We start from the raw sequence: 18,514 nt of genomic DNA on the forward strand, positions 1-18,514 counted from the left end.
TAGAGAATAGATAATCCAAAAGAATGAACTCCCATAGTCTAATCTGTAGATGGTCTCTGTAAATACCTTGGCATGGGTGTATGTGTTTTTCTACATACTGTTACACTTGTTTTAAGATTTTATTTATTTATATGAGAGAGAGGGAGAGCGTACAAGAGGGGGGAGTGTCAGAGGGAGAAGTAGACTTCCGCTGAGCAGGGAGCCCTATGTGGGACTCAGTCCTAGGATTCCAGGATCATGACCTGAGCTGAAGGCAATTGCTTAACCAACTGAGCCACCCAGGCACCCCTACACTATTGTTCTAATGACAAACCATTTAATGCTTGATAAGGTGTAAATTGAACCACCTCTGCATGCGGGACACTTGTGGATTCTGAAGTTGCGTGAGTAAGTCATTGGTCTCCTTGAGCTTATAATGCAGAAGTGTAGTTGTGAAAGCTGTGCAAAGCATTAAAATAATACATAGCCTCTGTGTGGCAGCTTTAGGGTGGTGGTCCCTGATCACCCATTCCGGCACTCCAGCCATAGGTACCAGCTCATGTAAAGCTTGGAAAAGCAGGGAAGGTAAGGGGAAGACGCTGGGATTGGTGAAGTAGGGTCAAGAGGTGGCAGAATGGTAAGAGATGGGGTAGGGGACGTAAGGGGATTAAATCACCTCAACCGGGGTGCCTGGGTGGCTCAGTGGGTTAAAGCCTCTGCCTTCGGCTCAGGTCATGATCCCAGGGTCCTGGGATCGAGTCCCGCATCGGGCTCTCTGCTCTGTGGGGAGCCCGCTTCATCCTCTCTCTCTGCCTGCCTCTGCCTACTTGTGATCTCGGTCAAATAAATTAAAAAAAAAAAATCTTAAAAAAAAAATCACCTCAACCAGGGTAAGGGATTTATTTCAATTTTTTTTTCTAATTGCTATAGGAAGCTGTTAAAAAAAATTAAGCACGGGAGTGATAGAATAATGCCATGTCAAGAATACATGGTAGGAGGGGCTCCTGGGTGGCTCAGTGGATTGAATGTGCCTTCGTTTCCAGTCATGATCACGGGGTCCTGGGATTGAGTCCCTCATCCAACTCCCTGCTCAGCGGGGAGCCTGCTTCTCCCTCTCCTCCCCACCTGTGCTCTCTGCCAGTCTCTACGTCTCAAATAATAACTAAAATATTAAAAAGAAAATACATGGTAGGAGGACAAGAACGGAAGCAGGAAAACTAAAGCTGTTGTAATTCAAGACTTACAAGGGAAGGAAATAGATTTAGCTTGTTTTTTGGCGCTTGAATTTAGGAGGTGTTTTGATAAAAGGAATTGACAATGACGAGTTCCGGATAGCATACAGATACCAATGAAAAGCAGATGCTTCCACTTTAAAATAGTTCAACCAGTAAAATATCTTTACACCCGTTTTTAACTCTAAAATTAGTTTTCTATACTATTTGAAGGTAAATGAGTCACCCTTCTGGTAGCTTCTCGTCTGATTTCATATTTAGGCAAGCTAAGTCGTTACTCATTTTACAGCCAATGAGGCTGAAGCTCAGAAAGGATATTGCACTCATACTAGTATGACGTGATTTGAAATACTGCATTAGCCAAGAGTGTCGGTCTGCTTTAAAGGGCGATTTATTTAATTTTAGAAAATGAGTTTGAAATACCAGAAAGTTAAACTTCAAATGTGGTGCATTTTTATCCTGAGGTGGTTTTAGCAAATTGTAAAATCACAGCCTCCAGCATTAGTTGGATCCTAAAATTAAGGCTCCCTTCATCAGGAACTGCATTCAGGAAGCACAGGATTAAGTAACAAGGCAGAGTAGAGCACTGGGATAGAAGTCAGATCGCAGGGGCACCTGTCGGGCTTTTCGTTGGTAGAGCATGTGACTCTTGAAATCTGGATCTTGAGTTCCAGCATCACGTTAGGGGTAGAGTTTACTTAAAAAAAAAAAAAGAAAAAATTCCTGGGGCGCCTGGGTGGCTCAGTGGGTTAAGCCTCTGCCTTCGGCTCAGGTTATGATCCCAGGGTCCTGGGATCGGTCCCCACATCAGGCCCTGCATCGGGCTCTGCTCAGTGGGGAGCCTGCTTCCTCCTCTCTCTCTGCCTGCTTGTGATCTCTGTTTGTCAAATAAATAAATAAAATCTTAAAAAAAAAGTCCTTGAGAAATCAAATAGCAGTCAAATACTTGAGGTCTCTGAGCTGATAAGGAATAATTTCTGAGGGACTGTCATTTTACATGTCTTTTTTAAAATCTGAGATTCTATTTAAATTTTTTTCTTTTTACAGAGGTGAACTGAAGCTCATAATGGGAAAAAATTCTTGCATATTGGTGATGAGGATAGCGACTTAGAAAATAGACGTGAGAGACCTTCCAATTCCTGACTTACCAGAAATGACTTAGAGTGATACTTCAAAGCAGGCGCTTAAGGAACACGTGTGAGAGAAGTAAGAAGGATTTACACAGCAGTCTGAATATTTATTAGAATCTCAGTATGTGCCAGAAATCCTAGGTGCTGATTAGTAATACAGCAGATATAGCCTACCCTCTGGAAACTTGTATCTTCCAAGGGAGGGTAGCAACAAACATGGAAATAAGGAATTTCAGTCCTGATAAGTTCTGGGCACAAAACAACTCATTTAGTCCAAACGATAACCCTATGAGGAAGAGTCCTGTTTATTTTACAGAAGAGTTAATTCAGGCCCGGTGTTTAACTACTTTCCCAAGGTCACATGGCTAACAGGGCAGAGCTAGTGGAGAATGTAATAGCGACAGGAAATGGGCTGTTCTGTAATCATTACCAAGGGTGGTGGTGAAAGGCCTCTCTGAAGAGGTGCATTTGAAGTTCAAAATAAAGAGAAGGCAGCCATGAGACCGGTAGGAGACATTCCAAATAGAACAAATGCACGGGCTCTGTGTTTGGAAGCTTCGTGTGTCTGAGGGCCGGTGGGTTCATAACAGCAGATGTCAAGAGATAGGAGCTAAATTGTGGGTGGCCTTATAGTTTGGATTTTACCCTTGTTCTGGGATTGTAGGGATCTGAACAGGGAGGTGATGTGATCTAAATTAGTGTGGAGCATGTCAGGAAGGGATATCAGGTGATTGATGGTGGCTTAGGTTAGGATTGCAATGGTGAAGATGGTGATAAGTGGCCAGCTAATAAGATATATTTTGGAGATAGAACTAGAAGACTTAATTATGTATTAGATTCTGAATGTGAGGGAAAGATAATGTTCCAGGATGATCCCTGGGATTTTTATAGAACTTGGGTGGAAAGCTGTACTCTGTTGAGATATTGAAGAAGCAGGAGTAGATTGTGGAGGGGAAAAAATCAACAGTTCTCTTAGCAATGTTAAGTTTCATATGCCAGTTGGATAGCCAGGAAGAAATGTCAGGAGGTTGATTTGGGGATTCTCTGAGGAGAATTCAGTGCTAGGAGTGGCCTGTATAGGTCTTTGCAGCCGTTGGATGAGATGAGGTCACCTAGGAAGTAAGTGTATAGAAGAGAAGAGGCCGAGGACTGAGCCCTCAGATACTCATAAAATCCAGGGTTCTAGTACTGGAGAAGCCTGCAAAGGAAGATAAATGATAGCAAGTACTGTGTCATGGAAAGCTAAGTTCCAAGAGTTCATCTCAAAGGAAAAGAATGGAGAGTTGTGTCAAATGCTGCGGAGAGGTCAAATAAGGTAGTGATTTAATTAAGCTGTGCGATCTGCTATAATAGACCCCCAAAATGTCCATTGGCACAAACAGTAGTTTTTTACCCCTCAAAGAAAAAATAGGAGAGTGATAGTGAAGAGTCCAGTGGTCTGGCCCTCCTCCACTTGGTCATTTAGGAACACAGATGAATGAAGGCTCTACCAACTTTCATGTGTGGCTTCAAGATCATGCTGTAGTCATCTTCATTATAGCCAGGTGAAAGAGAAGAGGAATATGGAGGATCTTGTGCAGGGACTTTTATGGGACAGGACTGGGAGTGGTAGGTATCTCATGTTCCATTGGCTTGAATTAAGTCATATGACTCCAGCCTCAATGGAGATTGCAGAAAACAAGCCATACACACAGGAGAAAGGAACCAGCTTATTGTGAGTAATCTCTACCTCTGATGGCCTTGGCAGGATATAGGCCATAGTGACTTTTGGGAAAAACTATTTCAGTGACGTGATAAGGATGAAAGTCCAAGAGAGAACTAGAAGTAAGAAATGAATAGACTTTTTCTGTAGTTTTATTATAAAGATTAACAGGAATGGGATAGAGGCTAGAGGGAGATGGAATGTCAAGGGAGAGTTTTTGTAAGAGGCATGTTACCAGTGCAAACAATGTGTATTTTTAACATGTGAGGAATGGATTTCCAGGTTCACACTGTTACGATATAGATTAGATGTGTGTTGAATTTGGCAAAGTGGTATATTGTACTTTAGGTTTTGAAACCTGATTATCATCTTAGTCATTGTTATATGTAGTAATGAGGTTATCAGATCAACTACTAGGTTGAGAACAGAATTCTCTCTTCTGTGGCAAGTGTCCTTCCATCAAAGAACCAGAATTTCAACATAAGTCCATTTTCTTCATAGAATGATGGGATGTATTCATAGCTGCATGATAAAGACTACTTTTTGTAGTCTGAAGTTTTATGGCCCTTCACTTGCTGACTCATTTGAAGTGATGGCAAAAACCTATGATAAATCAGTATCTTGTGGGATCTAAGGGAGAGGTATTTTTTATTTGTCAAGAAACTGGCCCAAGCACACTGTTCTGGGATGCCAAGATGTGTAGAAAATGATCGTTGCCAAGGGTCATTTAATAGGGATGCTCACTAATGTGAGGAAGACAGCTGAGCTACTCTAAGCTAAAATATGTAAATTTATTGAAAAAGATTTCTGGGAAGGTCATATATTTCTTGTCCTGTGGTCTATTTTTGTATTGAGATATAATTTACATACATAAAATCCACACTTTTAATACAGATCATTGGTTTTTAGTATATTCACAAGGTTGTATAACCATGACCACTATCTAATTCCAGAACATTTTCATCACCCTAAAAGGAAATGCATACCCATCCCAATCCAAATCCATTCCCATCTCCCACTCAGTCTCCGGTGACCACTAATCTTTCTGCTTCTGTGGATTTGCCTATGATGGACACTTCAGAAATGAAAAGAACAGGGGCGCCTGGGTGGCTCAGTGGGTTAAGCCGCTGCCTTCGGCTCAGGTCATGATCTCGGAGCCCTGGGATCGAGCCCCGCATCGGGCTCTCTGCTCAGCAGGGAGCCTGCTTCCTCCTCTCTCTCTGCCTGCCTCTCTGCCTGCTTGTGATCTCTTTATCAAATAAATAAATAAAATCTAAAAAAAAAAAAAGAAATGAAAACACATGGCTTTTTGTGTCAGGCTTCTTTCGTTTAGCATAAGGTTTTCAAGATTCATCCATATTGTAGCATGTATCAATACTTCATTCTTTTTATATTCCATTGTGTGGATATACCATCGATTATCCATTCATTAGTTGATGGACATTTGAGTTTCACTTTTTGGATATTCTATCATTGCTACTATAAACATTTGTTTAAAGTTTTTTTCCCCGTATAATTTTTTTATTAACATATAATGTATTATTTGCTTCAGGGGTACAAGTCTCTGAATCATCAGTCTTACACACTTCACAGCACTCACCGTAGCACATACCTTCCCCAATGTCCATAACCCAGCCACCCTATTCCTCCCCGCTTACCCCTCCAGCAACCCTGTTTGTTTCCTGAGATTAAGCATCTCTTATGGTTTGTCTCCCTCCCCAGTTCCATCTTGTTTCATTTTTTCCCCTCCCTACCCTCCATGACCGCCCACCCTGCTTCTCAAATTCCTCATATCAGAGAGATCATATGATAATTGTCTTTCTGTAACTGACTTATTTCTCTTAGCATAATATCCTCTAGTCCCATCCATGTTGTTGCAAATGGCAAGATTTTGTTTTTCTTTTTTGATGGCTGCATAATATTCCATCATATATATATACACACACACATACATACACATATCACATCTTTGATCATCCATCTGTTGATGGACATCTAGGTTCTCTCTATAGTTTGGCTATTGTGGACATTGCTGCTATAAACATTCAGGTGCACATGCCCATTCAGATCACTTCCTTTGTATCTTTAGGGTAAATACCCAGTAATGTGACTGTTTTCCAGAGTGGCTGCACCAGTTTGCATTCCCACCAACGGTGTAGGAGGGTTCCCCTTTCTCTGCATCCTCACCAACATCTGTCGTTTACTGACTTATAAATTTTAGCCATTCTGACTGGTGTGTGAGGTGGTATCTCACTGTGGTTGTTTAAAGTTTTCTGTGTGAACATATGTTTTCATTTTTCTTGGGTATATATCTAGGCATGACATTGCTGGGTCAAATGGTCCTTTGTCTCTTTTATTTTTTTATTTTTATTTTTTTTTTAGATTTTATTTATTTATTTGACAGACAGAGATCACAAGTAGGCAGAGAGGCAGGCAGAGAGAGAGGAGGAAGCAGGCTCCTTGCTGAGCAGAGAGCCCAATGTGGGGCTCGATCCCAGGACTCTGAGATCATGACCTGAGCCGAAGTCAGAGGCTTTAACCCACTGAGCCACCCAGGCGCCCGGTCCTTTGTCTCCTTTAACCTTTGTTCTTTACTATATCGCCAGTTCTGCTCACTTGTTGCAAATCTCATGCACTCCCACACTGTTTTCTTTAGATTTTTAGAATTATTTTAACTTTTTTTAGTGATTAAAATGTCCCTCTCACCTTCTCTCTATATTGTCCCACTTGAGTAGTTCATGTTATGATTTTTCATAAAAAATTCAACACTTTGCCTATTCTGATCTCATGGAATTGAATTCAATTCCAATGACATTCTTCACTAATCTTCAGCTACGCAAAGGAAGAGCCAAACATTCCACCTTTTGGAACCCATCATTATCATCTTGTGCCAATTCCAAAGTCTTAAATTCACAAATTGCTTTAACAGTCACTCTTCCCCTATTTCACTCCATTAAACTTCATGCCTTTGTGACCTCCACTCCTTTGGTGCCTCTGCATTTTCAGTTTATTAGCTAAATTCTGTCTAAATTTGACTTCCTATCTAGATGGAACCCATGGCGAGCCATTTCAGTGGTGCTTTCTCCATCACACTTGATTCCTCCTCCTCTCTTCCTCCTCCGCCTCCTCCGCCTCCGCCTCCTCCGCCTCCTCCGCCTCCGCCTCCTCCGCCTCCGCCGCGGCCTCCTCCGCCTCCTCCTCCTCTCTTCTTCTTTCTTCTTCGCTCTTCTGACTGAGCCAGCTAGGTACTCCTCCATCATATTTAATTTTTTAACTTCTTTATTTATTCTCCTTGCAGTACCAATCATCTAAGAGTTAGCTTGTGTGTCATCTGTTTTCTCCATTCTTGACCCTGGGGATGCCAAGTCCTATAAAACAGAGTCCATTGGTTTCACTGCAAATTCATGGTGTCCAGGCTCAAATGGGCACATTTTACTATTTTGTATTCTTTTCATATAACAATGACTTCTTCATAACTACCTATTTCAAGGTATTTTTGCTCTTAAATCCTTGAGCCTCAATCTCACCATTATCTTTTTCAGCAAAGATGAAGTTCTTTTACTGAGAAGATCCAGGTAAGCTAATGTGTATGTCCTACACTTTTCTCAGTTTTCCCTTTTTCCTCTAAGCCTCTTCAAGGGTAAGACCATCTCATACTTTACCACCTTCACTACCTGTCCTGGGCTTTTCATGCCTCTTTAAAGCTTCTCTCCATTCTTTTTTTTTTTTTTTTTAAAGATTTTATCTTTTTATTTATTTGATAGAGAGAGAGAATACAAGTAGGCAGAAAGGCAGGCAGAGAGAGAGGGGGAAGCAGGCTCCCCGCTGAACAGGGAGCCTGACGTGCGCCTCTATCCCAGGACCCCGAGACCATGACCTGAGCCGAAGGCAGAGGTTTAACCCACTGAGCCACCCAGGCGCCCCTGCATTCTTCTTCCCTACAAAGATTTCCCAGTTGATAAAGAAAAATAAGCAATAACCTAATCCTGTTTCTACCTAATACTACCTCCTTAGCAAACCTGTAGATAGCTTTACCTAGGATGTACAATTTGTTGAATACCCTATGTCTCCTTCACAGTTGGCTTTCAAACTCAGTTTTTTTTTTGAAACTGTTTTTTCAAGCATTGTCTATTCACCAAATCTAGTATTTTTAATTTTTATCCTTTTGGTTCCCCTGTGGGGTATAAACAGGTTATTTGAGTTTCAGGGCCTCTTGCCTGGAGGGGCCTTTAAATGTTTACATTTTTGAATATACTTATAAGGTTGGAAAAGTAAAATACTTTTATATTCTTGTTCTTCAAGCTTTAGTCCTAACAAACCTGGATTTGCTACTTTATAATAGGGGGTCTCCTGAATTCATATAAAAAGTTCATCAGATTAGGTTATAGCCTACAGAGGGGGCATGGCTCCCTCCAACTTGGTTAGAGCCAGGGATAGAGGTAACTTCTATGTTATGAGATCTTAAATTGACCAAAGAATTGTATTCTTTCCATGCCCAGGTCCTAGGTCTGCTCCTCATAATTATAGCTTCAGGAACTAGATTTTAAGCAGCTTGACCAAGGTGACCAAGCACTGGAAGATTAATTCATGCTAGCCACGCTCACAGAAGATAATTTATAAATCAGAACATTTATCTCTCAGTGTACAAGAAGGAATTAATACCTAATTTTGACTACGGTTGTAGATATCTGCTGCTCCAGGACATTCTCTTACTTGGATCAAGGTGTTCTAGAGACCAAATACAATGATAAAACATTTAGTCTTCATGATTTCTTTTTATAAAGATTTACATCATCTCTACACCCAACGAGGGGCTCAAACTCAGGATCCCTGAGATCAAGGGTTACGCGGACTGAGTCCGCCAGGGTCCCAGTCTTCATGACATAATGCGAAAATATCCGAGTGCTTAAGGCCTCTCACTGGAGGGGCATGGCCTAAACCCCAAACTACTTGAAGGTGAGGAAAACCCCGTTTGTTAATGTGACCCAAGCCTGTGCGTCATTCTTAACCACCAGTCTTGCCTGGCCCTGGATCTAACCCTGAGCATTGTCTGTGCCTTCAACGTGTCACCCGCAACTGCACCCTCTTCGGCGGCCACACGCCCGCACTGCACCTCTCTTCCAGCCTCGCGGACGCCCTAGCCCTTCTCCTCTCTCCCTCTTCCATTATCTCCAGCCAAGGTGTGTCCCTCGCTTTCAGTGCCCAAGCTGTCCTCGAGGTCCCTCCTACGTCACTTGCGTTGTCACCTGCTTGCTTTCACCTTGCCTCACCTACTAATCATCACCTCCTAGGGTGTCACCCTCGTCACCCACCTGGCCCGGCCTGGCCCCACTGCCCCGACCAGAAGGGAGGCATCGAATCGCGGTCAGGCCGGCACCTTCCCGGGTGGGGGCGCCCAGGGCAGGCCCGGCTCCCCGCCCCTGCAGGGCCTCGGGGAGGAGTGCTTCGTCGCCCTCTGCCTGTGTCCCTCTTCTGTTTTCTCCCAGTCCCTCAGCGCCACCACCCCTTAATTCTCTCCGTAAGCACCGGAGTCGCCTCTAGCCCTCAGCGGCGAGGAGAGGCCTCGCGGCGAACGCAGACGGAGCCGCTCGGCTCCAGAACTGAAGCATCAGTGGGCGCTGGCGTCTGCGCCTCGGTGAGCAGAACCCGGCCAAGCCCCAGGTGCAGGGGCGGGGGTGGCTGGCGCTGAGCCAATCGTAGCTCGTGACGACAGGGCCCAGCCAATCAGAGCACGGAAAGCTTGGCGCACTCGGGGCGGGGCCGGGCGGGTGAGAGCCCGCCCCCTTGCAGCTCGGCGGCCAACGCCTTCGCCCGGGGCTTGCGGGAGCCGCGCAGGTTCACAGACTCCCGGGACTGGGCGCCTTGAGAGCGGGGAGACGGCGCCCTCCCGTCCAGCTCATTTCTTTACGGGCCTGGGCCTTGACAGGCGGGTTGGCGCCTGCCGTGGGCGCATTCTGACCCGGGCTGTATCTCTCTCGGGAGACTGTTCCAATGGTTGGGGCAGAGTGAGGTCGTTGCCTTGACGACGGCAGCATGCGGCCCGCGGTCCTCCCGAGTGCGCGCCTGCGGCAGGCCGAGGCCGCTCTGCCTCCCCGCCCGCTTCGCCTCCGACCCGCGACTGTGTCCCCAGAAGAACCCCAACCAGCTCCGGAACTGCCGGTTTGCTAGTCAGCATCTTGTAGACCTGGGAGCGAGATGCATTTCACCCCAAATTTGTTTCCAAGTTGGAAACCTCTGGGTCTTTCCATGTGAAAGGATTTTAAAGAAACGGTAAGCATAATACATTTATTATCTTTTTATAAAAAGATTTTATTTGAGAGAGAGAATGAGAAGGGGAGGGTCAGAGGGAGAAGCAGACTCCCTGCTGAGCAGAGAGCCTGATGCGGGCTTTGATCCCGTCTCTCCAAGATCACGACTGGAGCCACAGGCAGTCACTTAACCAGCGGAGCCACCCAGGCGCCCCAAGTACAGTACTGTTATTTTTTATTAATTTATTTTTTTAAATTTTTATTTTATTTGTACAATACTTTAAAAAACTTTTATTATCTCGTTCATTGATCTATGATAGATTTCAGTCTGTCTTTAACAACAACAACAACAACAAAAAGCATTGTTTTTAGTCCCTGACTGTTGGCATTAGAACCATATGCTTACATGGCACGTGTCCAGGAATACGGCATTGCCAATTTGGCCAGGCATCCTTTCAGTCTGTGCACAGGAGTAGAAGGCATGAAAAACTGTAGTTTATGAGTAACTGTTTCAGGAAACCAGAGGCTTTTTAAGCTGTGATACTTCTAAGGTATTTGTGGGCAGTAAAAAGCAAAAAGCAGGTGTATTCAACGTGCTGTGCCTACATGCCTGGTTGGTTTCCAGAATAAGACTTGCTTACTGTTAGCTTGCCATACGCTTCATCACATCTTAGACCTGCTTAAGGTAATCTTAATTTTGTTCACTTTGCATTTTCAGGCATTGAGGACACCAATTGCAAAGTGTTTAAAAATGATTCAGATTATAGTGTCCCCCTATTTTTGCTCTTGGCATGAGAAACCTAAAGGTCTAGTCATTAAGAAAGCATGCTGTCTTAATGGAAGGGGAAAAAATTTCAGGAAAGGAGAGAGAATTACATTGATAATTTTTCTCAGACAGACATTTAAAAAAAATAGTAGAGATTAAATGGAAGTTAATATGTCAAATATGGAAAGTTAGTATTGTGGACACTGCTCTGTAAACAGCTTATAGAAACTACTATCAAAGCTAGTGGTAAAATATGAAATAGTTGGAGTTGGTGTTGACGGGAATTTATTTTCATCTCTTCCCACTTCGGCTCAGTCTTCTGGTTTTCCATGTCTGTCTGCCTATCTATCTATCTATCTATCCTTAGATTATTAAGGTAAACTGATGAAAATGTATACACGCTGGATTATCACCGTTTGCTAGAACAAAGAGGGTATTTATTTTGTTTTTGTTGTCAGGGTGCTGATAACTGATAATATGGAAGCAAATGAAACATCACAATTCACAATCTGGGTAAATTAGTTTTAGATTGCCATAGGACACAATTAATGAAATAGGTGAGAGTTTTTTTTTTTTTCTTTCAACGTTTTATGAATGAGTATTCTTGTACTGTTAGGTTAAAAAAACCAGTTATAGAGGTACCTGGGTGGCTCAGTTGTTAAGGGTCTACCTTCAGCTCAGGTCATGATCCCAGGGTCCTGGTGGGATCCAGCCCCTCAATGAGCTCCCTGAGCCTGCTTCTTCCTCTCCCATTCCCCTCTGTCACTGTGTCTCTATCAATCAATCAATAAAATCTTTAAAAAAAATCAGTTATAAATCATCATTTGAATGTACAGTTACTGAAAGATTATTCTTCACAAAACTCTTAGAACCATATTGGGATTAGGAGAAATATTTTTTATTCTTTGCTTTTGGAATTTAACTTCAAAATCAGATTTAAAAAATAAACTTAGGGGCGCCTGGGTGGCTCAGTTGTTAAGTGTCTGCCTTCTGGTGAGGTCATGATCCCGGGGTCCTGGGATCCAGCTCTGCATTGGGCGTCCTGTTTGGCAGGAAGCCTGCTTCTCCCTCTCCCACTCCCCCTGCTTGTGTTCCCTCTCGTTGTGTTTCTCTCTGTCAAATAAATAAATAAAATATTTTATAAATAAATAAATAAATAAATAAATTTAACTGGCTTTTATATTTCATGGCAGTCAAGTCTTGTGAATTAAAATCTATCTGTATTTGAACTGAAAAGTTTTTTTCTATACCAAAATACGTAGAAGAATGATCATTGGTCCTTCATCAGTCATTATTAGGATAGCCATTATCCAAAAATGTCATATAATGAGATGTAAAAGAATTCTAAACACAAAACTCAAATGATCATACTCAAAGTGAGTAATCATTAAAAGGATTTTTGAAATATTGTACTTGGTCCTATTAAAATTTAATTTTTAAACAATTTGCTTATATACTGTGATGTCGTTATTTTGTAAGTTCAATATGGGAATTTAATTACGACATTAAGAAAGGTAAAGAAAAACAGCTTTGTGAAAATTTCTTAATGTTAACTTGGTACGTGATCATTTGTGAACAAATATTTTTCCCAACTGAGTAGAAAGTGCATAAAGATTTTCAATTTTGCTTTTTTAAAAGATTTCTTTATTTGAGAAAGAGAGAGAGATAGAGAGCATGATTGGGGGGAAGGACAGAGGGAGAGAATCCTTAAGTAGACTCTCCCTCCCCTACCCCCAACCCGAGGCTGGAGCCCGACTTGGGGCTCGATCCTACCATCCAGGAGATCATGACCTGAGCCGAAACTAAGAGTCGGTTGCTTAACTAACTGAGCCATCTACTTGCCCCTCAACTTTGCTTTTTTAAACCTGATGTAAAAATAATAAATATGATCTTCACTAGAACCAAACTCATTGGGACGCCTGTCCGGCTTAGTCGGTAGGGTGAATGACTCTTGATCTCAGGGCTATAAGTCCGAGTCCCACTTGGGTGTGGAGATTACTTAACAGTAAAATCTTAAAACACAAAACAAAACTCACTTGCGTTTTTTCACCTCTGAGTGAAAAGGAGTTGTGTTTTTTTCTAAAGTAAGCTATACTTGTTTTCCATGATAGTTCAAATATTGCTTTATCTGAATTAAAAATATATTGAATTTCATTAACATGGCATTTAATAAATTAAACTTTAACTTAAACTTTAATTCTTGTCTATTATGAAATGTCTTGTCTAATGCAATAATTTGAAAAACATAGCTTAGATGTAGAAGCAGTAAGAAATTGTGAGTCAGAACAGAAGACCCATTAACACAGCGACTGCTCTAATATGGAAAACAAGTGGGGAAGAATTAATTTACTGGAGGGGTGCCTGGGTGTCTCAGTGGGTTAAAGCCTCTGCCTTCGGCTCAGGTCATGATCCCAGGTCCTGGGATCGAGCCCCACATCAGGCCCGCTCAGCGGGGAGCCTGCTTCTCCCTCTCTCTCTGCCTGCCTCTCTGCCTACTTGTGATCTCTGTCTGTCAAATAAGTAAATAAATAAAACCTTAAAAAAAAAAAAGAATTAATTTACTGGAAAGGTGGAGGAAATGAATATGGTCAGCATTATGAACTCTATGTTTTGGTTTCCACAGCAAGAAGAATTCCTACCGGTTTTGAATTAAAATGGAAAAATATGAGAACCTAGGATTGGTTGGAGAAGGGAGCTATGGAATGGTGATGAAGTGTAGGAATAAAGACAGTGGAAGAATTGTGGCCATCAAGAAGTTCTTAGAAAGTGATGATGACAAAATGGTTAAAAAAATTGCTATGCGAGAAATCAAATTACTAAAGGTGAGTAAATACTGAGTTAAAAAAAAGTTGTTTCTTGATCAAGATTACATTTTTAGAAAAAAATTACTGTTTTTATATTAATTTCCATGCCAAAATTTAAGACATAAGTTTCTTTTTTCACATTAAATAAATAACATGATTATATATTCAAATTCATTTGTCCTATGAATATAAACATGATTTTGAAATATTAGTTGCTTCTTTCTGTATCCATCTGCCTATCTATCTGTCTATCAGTCAACTCTGTGGGGGTCCTAAAGACCACTCCCCATGCTATGATTCAATAGGAGGGCTCAGAGCACTCAGCATGCGGTTGGTTGTACTCATGGCTGTGATTTATTATAGTGACAGGATATAAAGCAAAACCAGCAAAGGAAAAGGCACATGCGGGGAATTCCAGAGGAAACCTGTCACAGGTTTCCAAGAATCCTCTTCCAGTGGAGTCACATAGGATGCACTTGCGTTTTCCAAAAATGATCTGTGACGGCACGTGTGAAATACCGTCTACTAAGGAGATTCCGTACATTTGGTGTCCAGGGTTTTTACTGGAGGATGTTCATGTAAGACACCCTCTGCCTGACTCATACCAAAATTTCAGAGTCCCAGAAGGAACACAGAGATTCAGCGTAAACATTTTTTTCACACATTGAGCCACTTTATCAGTTCTGGAAATGACGAGACCCCTCATGACATCCAAGTTCCCAAGTGCCAACCAAGGGCTCACTTCGCAAGCAGACCTTTCTTTTTTTCAAGATTTTTATATATTTTTTTGACAGAGATATCACAAGTAGGCAGACAGGCAGGCAGAGAGAGAAGGGGAAGCAGGCACGGGGCTCGATCCCAGGACCCTGAGACCAGGACCTGAGCCGAAGGCAGAGGCCTAACCCACTGAGCCACCCAGGAGCCCCAGACCTTTATTTTTTTAAAGATTTTTATTTATTTTTTTGACAGAGAAACAGCGAGAGAGGGAACACAAGCTAGGGAGTAGGAGAGGGAGAAGCAGGCTTCCCGCTGAGCAGAGAGCCCGATGTGGGGCTCGATCCCAGGACTCTGGGATCACGAACCAAGCTGAAGGCAGACGCTTAAGGACTGAGCCACCCAGGCGCCCTGCAAGCAGACCTTTCTAAGTCTCAGGTCTCAGGGGATCTTTTTCTTTTTCTTTCTCTAATCAGTCTCACCAAAAGTTTACCAATTTTATTTATCTTTAGGAAGAACCAATGTTTGATCTTCTCTATTTTGTATTTCTTTTTTAACTTAAATTCAATTAACCTATAGCGTATTATTAGTTTCAGAAGTAGAATTTAGTGATTCATCAGTTGCGTATAACATCCAGTGCTCATTACATCATGTGCCCTCCTGAATGCCCATCATACAGTTACTCCATCCCTCCCCGCTCCCCTGCCATGCACCACCTCCTCTCCAGCAACCCTCAGTTTTTCCTAAACTTTTATGCTTTCTTTCCCTCTCTGGTTTTGTCTTATTTTTCCTTCCCTTCCCTTATGTTCATCTATTTTGTTCCTTAAACTCCACATACAAGTGAAATCATATGATATTTATCTTTTTCTGACTGACTTATTTTAGTTCACATAATACCCTCTAGTTCCATCCATGTCATTGCAAATGGCAAGATTTCATTCTTTTTGATGGTTGACTAATATTCCATTAAAGATAGATACCACATCTTCTTTGTCAACTCATCTGTCGATGGACATCTGGGCTCTTTCCGTAGTTTGGCTATTGTGGACATTGCTGCTATAAACATTGGGGTGTCCCTTTGAATCATTATGTTTGTATCATTTGGATAAACACCAAATAGTACAATTGTTGGGCCGTAGGGTAGCTCTTCTTTTATTTTTTTTTTTAAAGATTTTTATTTATTTATTTGACACACAGAGAGAGACAGCAAGAGAGGGAACACAAGCAGGTGGAGTGGGAAAGGGAGAAGCAGGCTTCCTGCTGAGCTGGGAGCCTGATGCGGGGCTCGATCCTGAAGGCAGATTTTTTTTTAAATTTTATTTATTTGTTAGAGAGAGAGAGAGAGAGAGCGCAAGCACAGGCAGACAGAGTGGCAGGCTAGAGGCAGAGGGAGAAGCAGGCTCCCTGCCGAGCAAGGAGCCTGATGTGGGACTTGATCCCAGGACGCTGGGATCATGACCTGAGCCGAAGGCAGCCACTTAACCAACTGGAGCCACCCAGGCGTCCCCTGAAGGCAGATATTTTTAACTTTTTGAGGAACCTCTATAATGTCTTCCAGAGTGGCTGCACCAGTTTGCACTCCCATCAACCTTGTAAGAGTGTTTCCCTTTCTCTGCATCCTTGCCAATATCTGTTGTTTCCTGAGTCAATTTTAGTCTTTCTAACTGGTATGAGGTGGTATCTCATTGTGGTTTTGATTTGTATTTCCCTGATGTTGAGTGGTGTTGAACATCTTTTCATGTGTCTGTTGGCCGTTTGTATGTCTTCTTTGGAGAAATGTCTGTTCATGTCCTCTGCCCATTTCTTGACTGGATTATTCGTTCTTTGGGTGTTAAGTTTGATAAGTTCTTTATAGATTTTGGATGTAGCCCTTTATCTGATAAGACATTTACAAATATCTTTTCCCATTCCATAGGTTGCCTTTTAGTTTTGTTGACTGTTTCCGTTGCTGTGCAAAAGCTTTTTATCTTGATTAAGTCCCAGTAGTTCATTTTTGCCTTTCTTTCCCTTGCCTTTGAAGACATGTCTATCAAGAAGTTACTGTGGCTGAGGTCAAAGAGGTTTCTGCCTATGTTCCACTCTAGAATTTTTTTTTTAAGATTTTATTTATTTGATAGAGAGAGACAGCAAGAGAGGGAACACAAGCAGGAGGAGTGGGAGAGAGAGAAGCAGGCTTCCCGCTGAGCAGGGAGCCCAACATGGGACTCGATTCCACGACCCTGGGATCATGACCTGAGCCAAAGGCAGGTGCTTAGTGACTGAGCCACTGAAGTGCCCCTCCCCTCCCCTAGAATTCTGATGGATTCCTGTCTTACATTTAGGTCTTTTATCCATTATGAGTTCATTTTAGTATAGGGTCTAAGAAAGTGGCCCAGTTTCATTCTTCTGCACGTGACTGTCAGATTTTCCCAAAACCATGTGTTGAAGAGGCTGTCTTATTTCCATTGGACATTCTTTCTCACTTTGTCAAAGATTAGTTGACCATAGAATTGAGGGTCCATTTCTGGGTTCCCTATTCTGTTCCATTGATCTATGTGTCTGTTTTTGTGCCGGTATCATACTGTCTTGATGATTACATCTTTGTAATATATCTTGAAGTCCAGGATTGTGATGCCTCCAGCTTTGGTTTTCTTTTTCAAGATTGCTTTGGCTATTTGAGGTCTTTTCTGATTCCATACATATTTTAGGATTATTTATTCCAGCTCTCTGAAAATTGTTGATGGTATTTTGATAGGGATTGGATTTGAGAGTGATCTGGCTGTGACATCCGTCACCCCATTGATCATGAGGGTTGATTTGGCTGATTTGGCTGGCTGCCAAATTTGGTGTCCCCTTCATCACCTCAGTGCTCCATGTGCGTCTCTCCCAAAGCTGCACATTCAGTCTACTGAGGATGACCTTCCCTGATAGAGAAGGACCATTCTTTGGTCAAAGGTGTATGAATAGTTGTGCTTTTCTCCTAGAACTTCCAAACAAGTTCTCAAGGTCTTTTTTCTTTCTTTTCCTTCCCTTCTCTTCCCTTCCCTTCCCTTTCCTTCCCTTCCCTTCCCTTCCCCTCCCCTCCCCTCCCCTCTCCTTTCCTCCTTCCCTTCCTTCCTGTCTTTCTATCTTTCCTTCTTTCAGTAAACTCTACCCCCAATGTGGGACTTGAACCCACAACCCTAAGATCAAGAGTTGCATGCTCTACTGACAGAGTCAGCCAAATGCACCTGTACGTCTCTCTATTTCATTTTTTGTCTCTGGTATTTCATTCCTTCTACTTAGTTTGGGTGGGTTTATTTTGCAGTTCTTCCTGACCTGTTGATATAGATGCTTATTTTAACTTCAAGCCTTTCCCCCGCCTCATATATACATTTAAGGCTATCTTTCTTGCTATGAGCAGCTTGGTATGTATCTCAGAAATTTTCATTAGGAGTTTAAAATATTTTCTCATTTTCCTTAATTTCTGACTATTTCCTTAATTTCTGAAGCTTTCTAGATTTCCCTCTCCTCGTTTTTTACTTTTGCCACAATTTTCTTGTAATCTGAATATATACTATGTAACATTTTATTACTTTTGAAAAAAAATTTTTTTTTTAAAGATTTTATTTATTTATTTGATGGAGAAATCACAAGCAGGCAGAGAGGCAGGCAGAGAGAGAGAGGAGGAAGCAGGCTCCCTGCTGAGCAGAGAGCCCGATGCGGGGCTCGATCCCAGGATTCTAAGATCATGACCTGAGCCGAAGGCAGCAGCTTAACCCACTGAGCCACCCAGGCACCCCTGAAAAAATTTTTAAAGATTTTATTTATTTATTTGACAGAGAGAGAGAGTGAGCATGTGCACAAGCAGGGATAGCAGTAGACAGAGGGAGAGGGAGAAGCAGGCTTCCCGCTGAGCAGGGAACCTGATGTGGGGCTTAATCCCAGGACCCTGGGATCATGACCTGAGCTGAAGGCAGA

At 42.3% G+C, this 18,514-nt stretch overlaps 1 protein-coding gene across 2 annotated transcripts in view; it reads left to right on the forward strand.

The window, feature by feature from the left end:
* The first annotated feature begins 2,908 nt into the window (after positions 1–2,908).
* CDKL2 (cyclin dependent kinase like 2) overlaps positions 2,909–18,514 on the forward strand; it is a 53,075-nt gene continuing 37,469 nt past the window's right edge. Inside the window, exons 1-2 of one of the 2 annotated variants that reach the window (XM_032839032.1) lie at positions 2,909–2,944; positions 13,681–13,879. In XM_032839032.1, the coding sequence (XP_032694923.1) occupies positions 13,712–13,879 (168 nt within the window). In that variant the 5' untranslated portion in view covers positions 2,909–2,944; positions 13,681–13,711. Of the gene's footprint in view, positions 2,945–9,974; positions 10,314–13,680; positions 13,880–18,514 lie in introns of those variants that run through there. The other variant, XM_032838951.1, reaches the window with a different exon arrangement.

The sequence above is a fragment of the Lontra canadensis genome, unplaced genomic scaffold (assembly GCF_010015895.1).
Source record: "Lontra canadensis isolate GAN:19392208 unplaced genomic scaffold, GSC_riverotter_1.0 scaffold1, whole genome shotgun sequence".
In the NCBI taxonomy this organism is placed as follows: Eukaryota; Metazoa; Chordata; class Mammalia; order Carnivora; family Mustelidae; genus Lontra; species Lontra canadensis.